General features: G+C 37.0%; 1 protein-coding gene across 1 annotated transcript in view; it reads right to left on the bottom strand.

Annotated features, from left to right (window-relative positions):
• The window catches only part of CEP290 (centrosomal protein 290), a 102,754-nt gene that overhangs the window by 22,763 nt on the left and 62,193 nt on the right, over positions 1-17,798 (bottom strand). The window contains exons 38-42 of the mRNA XM_030819885.1: positions 15,286-15,499; positions 14,206-14,343; positions 12,820-13,041; positions 6,047-6,169; positions 312-457 (exon numbers count right to left, since the gene is read on the bottom strand). Coding sequence (XP_030675745.1) covers positions 312-457; positions 6,047-6,169; positions 12,820-13,041; positions 14,206-14,343; positions 15,286-15,499 — 843 coding nt within the window. The remainder of the gene's footprint in view (positions 1-311; positions 458-6,046; positions 6,170-12,819; positions 13,042-14,205; positions 14,344-15,285; positions 15,500-17,798) is intronic.

The raw sequence follows: 17,798 nt of genomic DNA, 5'->3' as shown, positions 1-17,798 counted from the left end.
CCATGAAATATACCATTCAGTGTTTGGCTTTTCAATTGCATACTCATTACCAAACCAAATTACAATAATTGTAACATCCTATATTTGTCATAAGCTAATTTATAACAAGATCACAGGAAAATCCATCTACAATTGTTACAATATATTTAAAACACATTTTAAAGAAAATAGAAAGTAAGTAAATCATAGATAATAAATGATCATTTAAACTAGACCATTTCTCATATTATCACCTATGATAAAGCTATATAATTTCCAGGTCACTAAAGGATTTTACATATAATTAGTTTTATAATGATATTTAAACTCACTTGGCAAAAAGATCCTTCAAAGTATTCAACTGCTTTGTTAAAGTAAAGACTTCCCCCTCTTTCTCTTTTAACTTGTTTCGAATTCCTTCTATTTTGGCTTGCCATTTTTTACCTTCTTCCCACCTAATTAATTCTTCTTTAGCATTCTGTAACAATAACGAAGAAGGTAGGAAAATTACCAGTGTTATTTTAAATTTTCTTTAAGATTTATCAATTATAATTTGCCTAGAAAAATTGTAAACTAATATTTCATAGAGAATATGTAAATATGTTCATTTTGCTATACAGGTTGACCATCCCTTACGAAATGCTTGGAACCAGTAGTGTTTTAGAATTTGGATTTTTTTTAATATTTTTGGTATATTTGCATATACATAATGAGACATCTTAGGGATGGGTCCCAAGTCCAAACACAAAATTCACTTATGTTTCATATACACCTTCTACACATAGCTTGGAGGTAGTATTATACAATATTTTTTAATAATTTTGTACATGAAACAAAGTTTTGACTATGACTCATCATATGAGATCACATCAGAATTTTCCACTTGTGGCATCATATTGGTGCTCAAAAAATTTTGTATCTTGGAGCATTTTTGGATTAGATGTTCAACCTGTATAACTCCTAGAATCTTCGGGCATGCCGAGCTATTAGGAAAACTGCTCTTAAGGCTAACTATGCTTTATTCTATCACAAGACAAATAAAATTCTGGGAGACAGTTCTGACTAATGCCAACACCCTTCAGGAGTCTTTAAATGAAGATTCTAATACAACCATGACTAGAGTAAGCTTCTAACGAGAATCCTCTGTACAAACGACCAACCTCATCTATTATCCCATGACAATTTCCTAGCATCAGAGCCCCTTCAAGTCTTCAATGCACATTACTTCACTCATTTGACAGGTACTTATTTAGTGCTAACCATGTGCCAAGTACTACTCTAGAGGCAACAGGAATAGAACAAATGAATAAAATCAGATAAAAAACTGTATCTTCATGAATCTTACAATCTAGTTTCTGCTAGTTGGTTAGGTAGATTGGGGAGAAGGGAGCAAATAATACAGATAACAAAACAAGAAATAAATCTAAATCTATTTTGTAGTAAGTTCATTTTAAACGCTAAAAAGAAAAAAGAAAAAGAAACGGAAGGGAATCAGGGCATTTCAGGGGTAGGTGTCATGGTTTATTATAACTATGATAAAGGAGCCAAAGAAAGCCTATCCAATGCAGAATAGTCTCATGCACTGAACAACTTTCAAATGTTCTACTGGATATCAATACAGTAAAAAATTCTGCTTACACTGGTCTGAGCTAAGAATTTATCTCCAACTAACACATTCACAATAAGTAATTTTTTAATGGTTTTACTATACACTAAGTTTTCTAGGAATACAACAGTCTTATAAAAGGTAAGATTATAGACATTGTTTTGCTGAGAACTGCACCAACAATATGTTTATCAATTTGGAAATCCAATTACAAATGGCAATACCGTCATGACCCATCAGTTGCCAATAGAACACATTTGTGTCAGTCTGCAATCGTAGCTTTGAATTCACATTAATGAAGGTGCAAGCACATGACTAGTTTATTATATTTTCCAATGGAGTCATGCCAAAGCATTTACATGTTGAAATATGAATATTCCTTTTATGTTCCCCCTATATATTTCATTTCGGACATTCATAATGACATTTTTGAAATTATGTAAGTAGGTGGAGTTTATGTTAATTATGCATTTCAATTATAATAGTAAAGGGGAAATTATGAAACATTATATTTTTTATTAAAGGGAATGTTGAATCTGAAAGGGTTGAGAACCATGGTTTAAAGTCAAATTCCTGGGGTGATGGCTCATGCTTATAATCTCAACACTTTGGGAGGCCGAGGCAGGAAGATCGTTTGAGCCCAGAGTTCAAAGACCAGCCAGGGCAACATAGTAAGACATCATCTCAAAAAATTTAAAAAAATGAAACAAAGCCAAATTCTCACTAAGATTAGTTGTCCTATCAAAACGACCTTCTCAAATACTAGAGAACTATATTCTCCAATTCTCGTCTCTAATACTAATCAATTTTTTACCTTATTTAATTCAGCTAATAAGTGCCTTTTAAAAAATGTAAAAACTTCAGTCTGGGTGTGGTGGCTCACACCTGTAATCCGGCACTTTGGGGGGCCAAGGCAGGCAGATCACCTGAGGTCAGGAGTTTGAGACTAGCCTGGCCAACATGGTGAAACCCCATCTTTACTAAAAATTCAAAAATTAGCCAGTCGTGGTGCCAGGCACCTGTAATCCTAGCTACTTGGGAGGTTGACGCAGGAGAATCACTTGAACTCGGGAGGCGGAGGTTGCAGTGAGCTGAGATTGCGCCATTGCACTCCAGCCTGGGCGACAAGAATAAAACTCTGTCTCAAAAAAAAAAAAGTAAAAACTTCACTAAGTGGTTGATAGTTATTAATTTCATTTTTTCTGAAATATGTACAAGAATTTTTCTGTACTCCCAGAAATGTGAATACTAGTGGGGGACATAAGGTATGTCATTAAATAATCCTGCAGCACACAGTACTTTGTTGGGTTTGGACAATTTTATCCCAACTGGCATTACCTGCTAAATTAAGATTAAGGGAAGCAAGACTGAAAGAAAACTGAAAAACAGAAAAACAACAAACATGAATGGTACCATGGGTATTGTGGTGTTATTACATATAGGCTTTTTTCCATGGTTCCTGGCTTATAACTCTCATAGCCCTTGTCCTGGTCTTTAGTTATAATATTGAGTGTGTTAGGCCTTTGGAGCATACCTCAGAAAAGAGTCTCTCTAACCTTCTCCTGTCCTCCTTTCACCTGCCTAAGGTAGGACTGTAATCTTCTCCTGCCTTTCTGACTGTGGGTCTTAAAACCCTAATATGAGGGGGTCCTGCCCCATACCCTAGGAGAAGAAATACCGATGTCATGAAGCTTCCCTAAAAACCAAGAGGACTGGGTTCAGAAAGGTTCTGGAGAACTGAACATGTGGAGGTTTCTAGAGGAAGGTGGCACCCCAGAAGGGCATGGAAGTTCCACACCCCTTCCCCCATATCTCCTCTTACACATCTCTTAACCTGTATCCTTTGTAATAACCTTTATTATAAACTGGTAAATGTAAGTAAATGTTTCCCAGAGTTCTGTGAGCCACTCCAGGAAATTAATCAAACCCAAAGCTGGGGGCTGGGGATGTGGGAACTCCAGAAGTCACAGAGGCCTGGACTTGTGATTTGATCGGAAGCAAGATATCTGTGGGATCTGACACTATCTCCAGGTAGATGGTGAATTGAATTGGATGACACCCAGTTGGTGTCTGCTGCAAAACCAACTGCTTGCTTGCTGATGTGGAGAAATCCCCACATATTCTGGGGGTCTCAGAAGTCTTTTGCATTGATTATTGTTATGGTTTGAGGGCAAGATAAACATACGGTTTGAGAATTTTTTCCAAAACAGGGATGTTCTAGACTGAATGAGAAGAGGGATGAAGACTGGATAAGGGGGTAGTTCTCTTTTCATGTTTTCTGTACCAAAAGCTTCATATGCATAGATTTCAGAATAATATTATTATAACATTTAAAAATTTATACACATTCAACAAATACTGAGCATCTACTATGTGCCAGGCATTGTTCTAGGTGCTGGGAATACAACAATGAATAAAATAGGCAAAGTTCCTGCCATCAAAGCTGATGGTCTAATAAAAAAAAAAATGAACATACAGACAAGTACATGTCTAGTATGTTAAGATAGTAATAAATGCTAAGGAGAATGAAATGCAAGGCACAGGGGTGAGTTTTGTGACATAGGTAGACTACAAACGCTGTTTACAGAGAAAACGGTACTAAAATTTCCAAACAATATGAAAGCATTTCTTGAGTATAAATTAGAAATGCCCAAGCACTGAACCTGAAAAAATATTCTCACTAGATTCCTGAATGCCAATTTTAATACTGGGCATAGACCCCTGTTTTCTCTTTCTAGATAGTAGTAATATCTTATACTGCTATGGATGTGATGGCTTACAAAAGACTTCCGCATATCATGTCATTTTATGTAAAATAATCCTGAGAAACTGGCAACACAGATAGTATTATTCCCACTTTAAGGAGGAATAAACTGAATAAATAAACTAAATAAACTGTAGCACAGAAGAGTCCAGGCAAAGCCACAAGGCTCTTAAAACATCCTGATAGGAATCAGGTTAGAAACTGGTATAGAAACACATCAGTTAGGAACAAACATACCAGTTTCTAACCTATCGCCATTTAAGGATAAGATCAGGCCTACCCCCAATTAGGGAGTTAGCAAAGACAGAAATCCAAAAGAGTAAGGACACTTTGATCTTACAGTTTTCACCAGCAAAGCTTCTGACAGCAAGCATGATGTGACTCCGTGCAAATAGTGTCATCAAAATTACACTGACATTAATGAATTTTCATAGAAAATAATTTTTGGAGGCCGGGCGCGGTGGCTCACGCTTGTAATCCCAGCACTTTGGGAGGCCGAGGCGGGCGGATCACGAGGTCAGGAGATCGAGACCACGGTGAAACCCCGTCTCTACTAAAAATACAAAAAATTAGCCGGGCGTGGTGGCGGGCGCCTGTAGTCCCAGCTACACGGAGAGGCTGAGGCAGGAGAATGGCGTGAACCCGGGAGGCGGAGCTTGCAGTGAGCTGAGATTGTGCCACTGCACTCCAGCCTGGGCGACAGAGCGAGACTCCGTCTCAAAAAAAAAAAAAAAAAAAAAAAAAAAAAAAAAAAAAAAAAAAAAATTTTGGAGCATACTCTACTAAGAAATTTGAATTCCATTACCTATTTTCTATTCAATGCCTTTAAAGACAGAATTTTCTTTTCCATTTTCATGTGATTGAAATTATTTTATAGATATTAAATATTTTCTGGGTAAATTTTATAATAAAAATTTTCCTAACCATAGCTCCTCCATACTGATTTTCTTCAAGGGTAAATATTACTGCTAACATCAACATTTCCCAGTTCACTTTCGATATTTTGAATGTTACCAACAAGTTATCTCCAATTTATTGTCCATAACAAATTTAATTACATGCATTTTAGCCAATTTTAGTTTTTTGGGGGGTTGATTATTTCAATCAGTAATTTTTATTACAAAACGGTTTACTATGAACTATACAATTTTAAGCAATTTCTCCCACAGAATTAATCTATGAGCAGATTGGTTACTGATTATTACTGCAAATACTGAATATATTCCAAATCACTTTGCTATCTGAAATAACACCCTAGTCTCCTGAAAGATTAAAAAGGACCTATTTGGGTCAAAGTGGGGGGTCTTAAAATGTCTATCTTTCCGTCCCAAAAGTCAAAAGCACCAACCTGTGTAAATGATTACTTTGGAGAGAAATGATACACAGTTGAATATATGTAAGGTGTGAAGGAACTTTAGAGGTACTCTAATGTCAGAAAGGTGAATGGAATTGATGCAGTAATTTCCAAGTAAGAGTTACATTACAGGTATCTCCTCAAGTAGACTCTAAATTCCTACAGAACAGAAACTTATTTTAGACTTTTCTACGTTATCCAATACTGCTTATAGTCCTCAAAATTCATATAGAATTAATCCAGCCAGGTCATCAAATTAAGGCAGTATATTAACTGTTAATCAACTATGTATTTAACTTACTCTGTCACTACCTTAAGCATATTAGTATGTTTCTTCACATACCTTTTCTTTCATAGGTTTTAGGTCTGCTTCATCCACCTTTCCTTCTAATTGGCTCTCTAGTTTTTTAACTTTCCTTTGGAGTTCTTCAATTAGACTTTGTTTATTATCTATCAGGGGTTTGTCCTAAAAAATAAAATGTATCTTTATATTTTTACAAATAAATGTAAAACAAAATAGTAAATATTTCAATTATATAATAGCAACTTTCTGAAGCTATCACTGACCATACTTTCTAAATGACACTTAATACATAAGATAATCTGGGTGGAGCCAAGATGGCTGAATAGGAATAGCTCCTGTCTCCAGCTCCCAGCCAGAGCAACACAGAAGACGGGTGATTTCTGCATTTCTGCTTGAGGTACCGGTTTCACCTCACTAGGGAGTGCCAAACAGTGGGTGCAGGACAGTCAGTGAAGCGCACTGTGCGCAAGCCCAAGCAGGGCGAGGCATTGCCTCACTCGGGAAGCACAAGGGGTCAGGGAGTTCCCTTTCCTAGTCAAAGAAAGGGGTAACAGACGGCACCTGGAATATCGGGTCAGTCCCATCCTAATACTGCGCTTTTCCAACGGGCCTGGAAAACGGCACACTAGGAGATTGTGTCCCGCACCTGGCTCGGAGGGTCCTATGCCCACGGAGTCTCGCTGATTGTTAGCACAGCAGTCTGAGATCAAGCTGCAAGGCGGCAGCGAGGCTGAGGGAGGGGCGCCCGCCATTGCCCAGGCTTGCTTAGGTAAACAAAGCAGCCAGGAAGCTCGAACTGGGTGGAGCCCACCACAGCTCAAGGAGGCCTGCCTGCCTCTGTAGGCTCCACCTCTGGGGGCAGGGCACAGACAAACAAAAACTCAGCAGGAACCTCCACAGACTTAAATGTCCCTGTCTGACTGACAGCTTTGAAGAGAGTAGTGGTTCTCCCAGCATGCAGCTGGAGATCTGAGAACAGACAGACTGCCTCCTAAAGTGGGTCCCTCACCCCTGAACAGCCTAACTGGGAGGCATACCCCCAGTAGGGACAGACTGACACCTCATTCGGCCCGGTATCCTCTGAGACAAAACTTCCAGAGGAACTATCAGACAGCTGAATTTGTGGTCTCACGAAAATCCGCTGTTCTGTAGCCACCGCTGCTGACACCCAGCCAAACAGGGTCTGGAGTGGACCTCTAGTAAACTCCAACAGACCTGCAGCTGAGGGTCCTGTCTGGTAGAAGGAAAACTAACAAACAGAAAGGACATCCACACCAAAAACCCATCTGTACATCACCATCATCAAAGACCAAAAGTAGATAAAACCACAAAGACGGGGGAAAAAACAGAGCAGAAAAACTGGAAACCCTAAAAAGCAGAGCACCTCTCCTCCTCCAAAGGAACGCAGTTCCTCACCAGCAACGGAACAAAGCTGGATGGAGGATGACTTTGACGAAATGAGAGAAGAAGGCTTCAGACGATCAAACTACTCTGAGCTACGAGAGGAAATTCAAAACAACAGCAAAGAAGTTAAAAACTTTGAAAAAAAATTAGAAGAATGGATAACTAAAATAACCAATGGAGAGAAGGGCTTAAAGGAGCTGATGGAGCTGAAAGCCAAGTTTCGAGAACTACGCAAAGATTTCAGAAGCCTCAGTAGCAGATGCGATCAACTGGAAGAAAGGGTATCGCTGATGGAAGATGAAATGAATGAAATGAAGCGAGAAGGGAAGTTTAGAGAAAAAAGAATAAAAAGAAATGAACAAAGCCTCCAAGAAATTTGGGACTATGTGAAAAGACCAAACTTACGTCTGATTGGTGTACCTGAAAATGATGGGGAGAATGGAACCAAGTTGGAAAACACTCTGCAAGATATTATCCAGGAGAACTTCCCCAATCTAGCAAGGCAGGCCAACATTCAGATTCAGGAAATACAGAGAATGCCACAAAGATACTCCTCGAGAAGAGCAACTCCAAGACACATAATTGTCAGATTCACCAAAGTTGAAATGAAGGAAAAAATGTTAAGGGCAGCCAGAGAGAAAGGTCGGGTTACCCACAAAGTGAAGCCCATCAGACTAACAGTTGATCTCTCGGCAGAAACTCTACAAGCCAGAAGAGAGTGGGGGCCGATATTCAACATTCTTAAAGAAAAGAATTTTCAACCCAGAATTTCATATCCAGCCAAACTAAGCTTCATAAGTGAAGGAGAAATAAAATACTTTACAGACAAGCAAATGCTGAGTGATTTTGTCACCACCAGGCCTGCCCTAAAAGAGCTCCTGAAGGAAGCACTAAACATGGAAAGGAACAACCGGTACCAGCCACTGCAAAAACACGCCAAATTGTAAAGACCATCGAGACTAGGAAGAAACTGCAGCAACTAACGACCAAAATAACCAACTAACATCATAATGACAGGATCAGATTCACACATAACAATATTAACGTTAAATGTAAATGGGCTAAATGCTCCAATTAAAAGACACAGACTGGCAAACTGGATAAGGAGTCAGGACCCATCAGTGTGCTGTATTCAGGAAACCCATCTCACGTGCAGAGACACACACAGACTCAAAATAAAGGGATGGAGGAAGATCTATCAAGCAACTGGAAAACAAAAAAAGGCAGAGGTTGCAATCCTAGTCTCTGACAAAATAGACTTTAAACCAACAAAGATCAAAAGAGACAAAGAAGGTCATTACATAATGGTAAAGGGATCAATTCAACAAGAAGAGCTAACTATCCTAAATATATATGCACCCAACACAGGAGCACCCAGATTCATAAAGCAAGTCCTGAGTGACCTACAAAGGGACTTTAACTCCCACACAATAATAATGGGAGATTTTAACACCCCACTGTCAACATTAGACAGATCAACGAGACAGAAAGTTAACAAGGATATCCAGGAATTGAACTCAGCTCTACATAAAGTGGACCTAATAGACATCTACAGAACTGTCCACCCCAAATCAACAGAATATACATTTTTTTCAGCACCACACCACACCTGTTCCAAAATTGACCACATAGTTGGAAGTAAAGCTCTCCTCAGCAAATGTAAAAGAACAGAAATTATAACAAACTGTCTCTCAGACCACAGTGCAATCAAACTAGAACTCAGGATTAAGAAACTCACTCAAAACCGCTCAACTACATGGAAACTGAATAACCTGCTCCTGAATGACTATTGGGTACATAATGAAATGAAGGCAGAAATAAAGATGTTCTTTGAAACCAACGAGAACAAAGACACAACATACCAGAATCTCTGGGACACATTCAAAGCAGTGTGTAGAGGGAAATTTATAGCACTAAATGCCCACAAGAGAAAGCAGGAAAGATCCAAAATTGACACCCTAACATCACAATTAAAAGAACTAGAAAAGCAAGAGCAAACACATTCAAAAGCTAGCAGAAGGCTAGAAATAACTAAAATCAGAGCAGAACTGAAGGAAATAGAGACACAAAAAACCCTTCAAAAAATTAATGAATCCAGGAGCTGGTTTTTTGAAAAGATCAACAAAATTGATAGACCGCTAGCAAGACTAATAAAGAAAAGAGAGAAGAATCAAATAGATGCAATAAAAAATGAAAAAGGGGATATCACCACCGATCCCACAGAAATACAATCTACCATCAGAGAATACTACAAACACCTCTATGCAAATAAACTAGAAAATCTAGAAGAAATGGATAAATTCCTTGACAAATACACCCTCCCAAGACTAAATCAGGAAGAAGTTGAATCTCTGAATAGACCAATAACAGGTTCTGAAATTGTGGCAATAATCAATAGCTTACCAACCAAAAAGAGTCCAGGACCTGATGGATTCACAGCTGAATTCTACCAGAGGTACAAGGAGGAACTGGTACCATTCCTTCTGAAACTATTCCAATCGATAGAAAAAGAGGGAATCCTCCCTAACACATTTTATGAAGCCAGCATCGTCCTGATACCAAAGCCTGGCAGAGACATAACCAAAAAAGAGAATTTCAGACCAATATCCTTGATGAACATTGATGCAAAAATCCTCAATAAAATACTGGCAAACCAAATCCAGCAGCACATCAAAAAGCTTATCCACCATAATCAAGTGGGCTTCATCCCTGGGATGCAAGCCTGGTTCAACATACGCAAATCAATAAATGTAATCCAGCATATAAACAGAACCAAAGACAAAAACCACATGATTATCTCAATAGATGCAGAAAAGGCCTTTGACAAAATTCAACAACCCTTCATGCTAAAAACTCTCAATAAATTAGGTATTGATGGGATGTATCTCAAAATAATAAGAGCTATCTACGAGAAACCCACAGCCAATATCATACTGAATGGGCAAAAACTGGAAGCATTCCCTCTGAAAACTGGCACAAGACAGGGATGCCCTCTCTCACCACTCCTATTCAACATAGTGCTGGAAGTTCTGGCCAGAGCAATCAGGCAGGAGAAGGAAATAAAGGGTATTCAATTAGGAAAAGAGGAAGTCAAATTGTCCCTGTTTGCAGATGACATGATTGTATATCTAGAAAACCCCATTGTCTCAGCCCAAAATCTCCTTAAGCTGATTACCAACTTCAGCGAAGTTTCAGGATACAAAATCAATGTACAAAAATCACAAGCATTCTTGTACACCAATAACAGACAAACAGAGAGCCAAATCATGAGTGAACTCCCATTCACAATTGCTTCAAAGAGAATAAAATACCTAGGAATCCAACTTACAAGGGATGTGAAGGACCTCTTCAAGGAGAACTACAAACCACTGCTCAATGAAATAAAAGAGGATACAAACAAATGGAAGAACATTCCATGCTCATGGGTTGGAAGAATCAATATCGTGAAAATGGCCATACTGCCCAAGGTAATTTATAGATTCAATGCCATCCCCATCAAGCTACCAATGACTTTCTTCACAGAATTGGAAAAAACTACTTTAAAGTTCATATGGAACCAAAAAAGAGCCCGTGTCACCAAGTCAATCCAAAGCCAAAAGAACAAAGCTGGAGGCATCACGCTACCTGACTTCAAACTATACCTCAATGCAATAGTAACCAAAACAGCATGGTACTGGTACCACAACAGAGACATAGATCAATGGAACAGAACAGAGCCCTCAGAAATAATGCCACATGTCTACAACTATCTGATCTTTGACAAACCTGACAAAAACAAGAAATGGGGAAAGGATTCCCTATTTAGTAAATGGTGCTGGGAAAACTGGCTAGCCATATGTAGAAAGCTGAAACTGGATCCCTTCCTTACACCTTATACAAAAATTAATTCAAGATGGATTAAAGACTTAAATGTTAGACCTAAAACCATTAAAATCCTACAAGAAAACCTAGGCAATACCATTCAGGACATAGGTGTGGGCAAGGACTTCATGTCTAAAACACCAAAAGCAATGGCAACAAAAGCCAAAATTGACAAATGGGATCTAATTAAACTAAAGAGCTTCTGCACAGCAAAAGAAACTACCATCAGAGTGAACAGGCAACCTACAGAATGGGAGAAAATTTTTGCAACCTACTCATCTGACAAAGGGCTAATATCCAGAATCTACAATGAACTCAAACAAATTTACAAGAAAAAAACAAACAACCCCATCAAAAAGTGGGCAAAGGACATGAACAGACACTTCTCAAAAGGAGACATTTATGCAGCCAAAAAACACATGAAAAAATGCTCATCATCACTGGCCATCAGAGAAATGCAAATCAAAACCACAGTGAGATACCATCTCACACCAGTTAGAATGGCCATCATTAAAAAAGCAGGAAACAACAGGTGCTGGAGAGGTTGTGGAGAAATAGGAACAGTTTTACACTGTTGGTGGGACTGTAAGCTAGTTCAACCATTGTGGAAGTCAGTGTGGCGACTCCTCAGGGATCTAGAACTAGAAATACCATTTGACCCAGCCATCCCATTACTGGGTATATACCCAAAGGACTATAAATCATGCTGCTGTAAAGACACATGCACACGTATGTTTATTGCGGCACTATTCACAATAGCAAAGAGTTGGAACCAACCCAAATGTCCAACAACAATAGACTGGATTAAGAAAATGTGGCACATATACACCATGGAATACTATGCAGCCATAAAAAATGATGAGTTCGTGTCCTTTGTAGGGACATGGATGAAACTGGAAAACATCATTCTCAGTAAACTATCACAAGGACAAAAAACCAAACACCGCATGTTCTCACTCATAGGTGGGAACTGAACAATGAGATCTCATGGACACATGAAGGGGAACATCACACTCCGGGGACTGTTGTGGGGTGGGGGGAGGGGGGAGGGACAGCATTAGGAGATATACCTAATGCTAAATGACGAGTTAATGGGTGCAGGAAATCAACATGACACATGGACACATATGTAACAAATCTGCACATTGTGCTCATGTACCCTAAAACCTAAAGTATAATTAAAAAAAAAAAAAAGATAGGCAAATTTACTAAATTTATAGTAAGAATGGTTCTGAAATTTATCAACAAATTAAATTTAGCAAAATTTTATGGTTCTTTTGCCAGTATTCAGGGAAAAATATAGTGCAATAAAAGATTTACTTCAAAAAAAAAAAGATAATCTGGTAGCTGTTTCTGCATTTTAATACAACATACTAATATGCTACTCTAGAAGTATAAACACAATAGAAGTCACAAAAGAAATTAATTAATCAAAGTGATCTGAAAGTCAGTTTTAACAAACACCATAGATAAAATGATAAAAGCAGAAATAAACTACCACCTCTATATTGTAAATCAGATGTTATCAGAGTTAAATATAAAATTACCTGTAATCCACTGGTTAGTCTTTTAATTTGCCTTTTCAGTTCATCATTCTCTTGATCAATTTCCTCTTTCTCTCTAAGTATTTTATTATAGGCTTTTTGTTTCCTTTGCAGTTCATTATTTAAGTCATTCAAATGATCAGTTAGTGAGTTTTCTCTGTTTTTACTTGTTTTAAGTGCTTCTTTCAATTTTAAAAGATTTTCATTTAAATCTTCAACTTGTGTCTAATAAGAGAAAAAGAAAGGTATTATTCAAGAGTCATCAAGTATCAATGATAAAAGGAACATAAAACAGAAAATATACCATTATAAAAAAAATTCAGTCTGAATTAAGTACACAAGAGAAAAAAAATAACCACAAACTACATATCTTTTTTCACATTCATGTCAAGTCTACCTTGAGGAAAAAAGTCGACTTTGAGAAAAAATAAAATAAAACTAGTGTAAAGCAATTCGTCTTCAACAAACACCCACAAACAAAATTTTATCAAATACGTACATTTCATTTTGGCTGAATTAATTAAATAAACAAGTATATAACAATATATATGACAACGTTTTAAACACTATGAAGCATAAGAGTAGTACAGAACAAATCTCTGACTTGAAGTAATTTCTAACCTAGTTTATAAAGATAAGATATAAAAGGGTAACTTACAATACTAGACAATATGTATGCCACTAGAAAGGAGTTCCTAGCTGTCCTATGGTGAGAATGATGGGGACACACTGTATGTTTCCATCTATAAGATATTCTGGAAAAGGTGAAACTATGGAGACAGTAAAAAGATCACTGGTTGCCAGGGTTTTGGTGAGGTGCAGAGGGAGGAATGAAGAAGAGACACAGAAGATTTTTCGGGCAGTGAAAATACTCTGTATAATACTATAATGATGGATACATATCATTATACATTTGTCTAAACAAACACAGTGTAAAATACCAAGAGCTAAAACAGAGGTAAACTTGGACTTTGGGTGATTATGATGTATCAATATAGGTTCATCAATTGTAACAAATGTACCACTTTCGGGGTAGGAGATATATGGGAAATCTCTGTACCTTCCTCTCAATTTTGCTGTGAACCTAAAATTCCTCTAAAAATATAATGAAGTCTTAAAAAAATCCTAAGTAAAATATTTCTTAAATTTAATTTCATTAGAAACAGTAGTTCATAATGGCCTATCCTTTCCTAATCCCCAAGATGATGATCAGTAAACGAGTATCATAAAGAGACTTATTGTTGAAAAATGCATGTGTGTCTATGTCTATCCACCAATAGTGCATTATAAATTCCCTATTCATCAGCAAAATTACTATATATCATAGTGAATTCTCTTCCAATAGGAATTATCAGGAATTTTGTTATATTAATATGTGTTGATGTTCACCTTTAGCTCTCTAGTATGTCGATCAACGATTTGTTGAACATTGAGATGGGCCTCTTTTTGAGAAGTTGCAGAAATAATACGTTCTTCAGCAGCTGCTGTCATTTCTGCCCGGAGTTCTAAAAGTGCCCGACTAAGTGCCTAAAAATTACAAAAAAAAATGTAATTTTTAAAGGAAAACTGACATTTTATATGAATATATGATACGAAAAATAAACAAGCTTTATTACTTCCTATTTTTCTAAAATATTATGAGTTTAATGGAACATATTCCACAAATTAACAACTCAACTTTTTCAAATAAATCTTTTGTAATTACACTCAATTCTTTCCACACTGAATGTGAGAGTTCAAAATCTTAATAATGATTTTGAGAATTCAGCATTAAATCAAGCTATTACAAAAATCAGGTATGTTTTGTTTTCAAACATCCAAGTTTAGATATTTATACTACTCAGTACATCCTTCCATATGAAATTAATTGAATTTAGGTAGACAAAAAAAGGACTAGGAAAGGCTTAAAGTTTACCCATAAATTTCATGAGCTAGCACAGAAAAACACCAGCATCTTCTAAAACAATTTAAATAGATCAAATCTGAGATAAACTAAAAAAAACCCCTAATAAATCAGAATACACTGACCAACTCCTTCTCACAAAACCATCTCTATGACCCCCTTTTTTCACCTCTTTTTGTCATTATCATACTTCCCTCAATCCCTCAAAGTGTTCAAAATTGTTCATTTGTTAAAAATAGCCTCAGTAGCATAAAATCCCAGTAGAAAAAAGGAAAATATAATGTAATGTATATTATATTTTTGTAATGTACATTAAGATTTTTCCTAACTTCATATAGATAATTCACAAATCTGATTGACAACAGCATAAAAAGATAAATTGGACTATATCTGCCCTCAAAAACAGCATTGTCTAAAATACTGTTTAACAGCATAAGATAAAGCTCATACTTTTTATTACAACATGGAGATTTATACTACCATCTTTTATAAATTTACAAATCTTCTCTAAAAGCAATCTACCACATATTTTTCCTAAATGTTGATAATTTTCTGTTGTTACTTACTTTCTGTTGTTTCTCTTTCAAGGCTAATTGGCTCTTTAGCCGTTCTACTAGATTTCTCATTGTAGTTGTTGGAGCTCTTGAATTTGCTTCTTTTTGAGCCTGAAGTTCAGATTTTAAACACTGTGACTCCTTTTGTGATTGGTCCAGAAGATACTTTAAATCCTCTACTTCTGCTTTTACTTTTTTCACTTCATCTTCATGGTTTTCTTGGAGCCTGATGTAAATAAACATATGTGTGTGTGTGTGTGTGTTTTAATTTTTTTGAGACCCAGTCTCACTCTGTTACCCAGGCTGGAGTGCAGCAGCGCAATCTCAGCTGACTGCAACCTCCACCTCCCAGATTCAAGTGATTTTTTTGCCTCAACTTCCTGAGTAGCTGGGACTACAGGCGTGCACCATCAGGCCCAACTAATTTTTGTATTTTTAGTAGAGATGGGGTTTCACCATGTTGGCCAGGCCAGTCTGAACGCATGACCTCAGGTGATAAGCCCGTCTTGGCATCCCAAATTGCTGGGATTACAGGCATGAGCCACCACACTTGGCCAAACATATGTAATTAATAGAGTGGTTGCTGCAATTAATACCTTGATTAATACAAATTTCATATAGAGCAAATGTTCAGTCCTAAGTATCCTTACAATCTAAATCTTGATGCAGGCATCCAAATCCAAAGAATAATAATTCTTTATTTCACTTAACTACTCTTAAACTTAACAACACATTTTTCTTCTAGTTTCTAATATTTTTGGCAACAATCTTATCAAGTTATTTTGTGACTCTAGTCAAATACACAGAGAATGAACAAAAAGGCATTTTAAATATTATGGCTCTTGTAAAATGTGATTGCTTCCTCTATATGATAGTTTCCTAACCATACTACTAGTAACATTTTTGACTGGATAATTCTTTGTTGGTGGTGGGGCTGCCTTGTGCATAATATGATGTTTAGCAGCATCTTTTGATTCTACCCACTGGATACCAGTAGCACCCCCTAGCCATGACAATCAAAACTGTCTCCAGACATCGCCAAATGTCCCCAAGAGGGACAATGGTGCAAAACTGATCCTCTGTATTTGAGAAATACTGCCCTATATTGACATATTGAAAAGACTAACATAAATTTGCACAGAAATCACATGTATTATTAATTTGTTTACAGTTCAAATTCACTAGCATTATATCTATAACTATATATATGGAAGTGGATACTGTCAAAAGATTTAGTTAATTCAATTAATCTTATTGCTCATTCAGCATTAAGTCTGTTAAACTGAATTAATATATTGTTGTGCATATGCACACTGCATCCGTACTGAGACTTTGACCAATAAGAGGGAGATAGTGTTAAGACATGAACAAATGTTACTCTTTGAGGCTTCTTGCTTTTGGCAAAACTTAAGTCTAACTTTAAAGAGTCATCATCAAATTGTGAAAATATCAGGTTTTACTTAAGAAATCACACAGATCCGAGATTGCGCCACTGCACTCCAGCCTGGGTGACAGAGCGAGACTCCGTCTCAAAAAAAAAAAAAAAAAAAAAAGAAATCACACAGATCCATAATTTCCTAATATACATCAAAATATGCACACAGAGAATACAGGTACAATTTTGGGCTAAAATGACATAAGGTACACAACAATAACTTCAAGTATTTCATGTGGCAAAAAAATGTATTATATAAGGTATTTCAAAAGATGATTTTCTACACCCACAAATTGGATGCAAAAGCACAAGTAATTTTATACTCCAAAACATGACAGAAATTTACTAGACCAAAAATAACATCTCTTGTACAAAATTTAATAGAATGAGGAAAAGAAACTGAAAATACACATATGCTGTTGCCAATTTTCTTTCTTTTAGAGGGGAATTGCTTAACAGTGGCAGCTCCTTAGCAAAGCGACAATAGTGTTAATTCTGTCAGAGGCATTTGAATAAGTGAGTAAGGAATCAAACACTCTAACAGGGGCTTGAGAGCTGAAATGGAATTACAAGTCAAGTAGCTCAACTTTCTCATGTTTTTTCAGATAATAAAATTTAGGCCCATAGAGATAATATTACAATGATTAGAAACTACGTAACTATAAACCTATTTTGAGTTTAAAATCTATGTTCTGATAAATTGGTTGAACAATGTTTAGAATCTCTATTATGTGGCAGACACTCATAAGTGTGTAAACAAAAGTTTTCTATCTGTATGTTATTTTACAGTTTTCAAATTACTTTCATACATGGTATAATTTGACCTTCATATAACCACCCTGAAAGGGCCAGGGTAAGTACTGTTATTTCCATTTTAAAGATGATGAGGCTGGGTGCAGTGGCTCAGGCCTGTAATCCCAGCACTTTGGGAGGCCGAAGTGGGCGGATCACTTGAGCTCACGAGTTCAAGACCAGCCTGGGCAACATGGAGAAACCTTGTCTCTACAAAAATACAAAAAACTACCCAGGTGTGGTGGCACCTGCCCGTAGTGCCAGCTACTCTGGAGGCTGAGGTGGGAAGGTGGTTTGA

Source organism: Nomascus leucogenys, chromosome 10, assembly GCF_006542625.1.
Source record: "Nomascus leucogenys isolate Asia chromosome 10, Asia_NLE_v1, whole genome shotgun sequence".
Taxonomy (NCBI): Eukaryota; Metazoa; Chordata; class Mammalia; order Primates; family Hylobatidae; genus Nomascus; species Nomascus leucogenys.
This window is presented reverse-complemented; position numbering and strand designations above follow the sequence as displayed.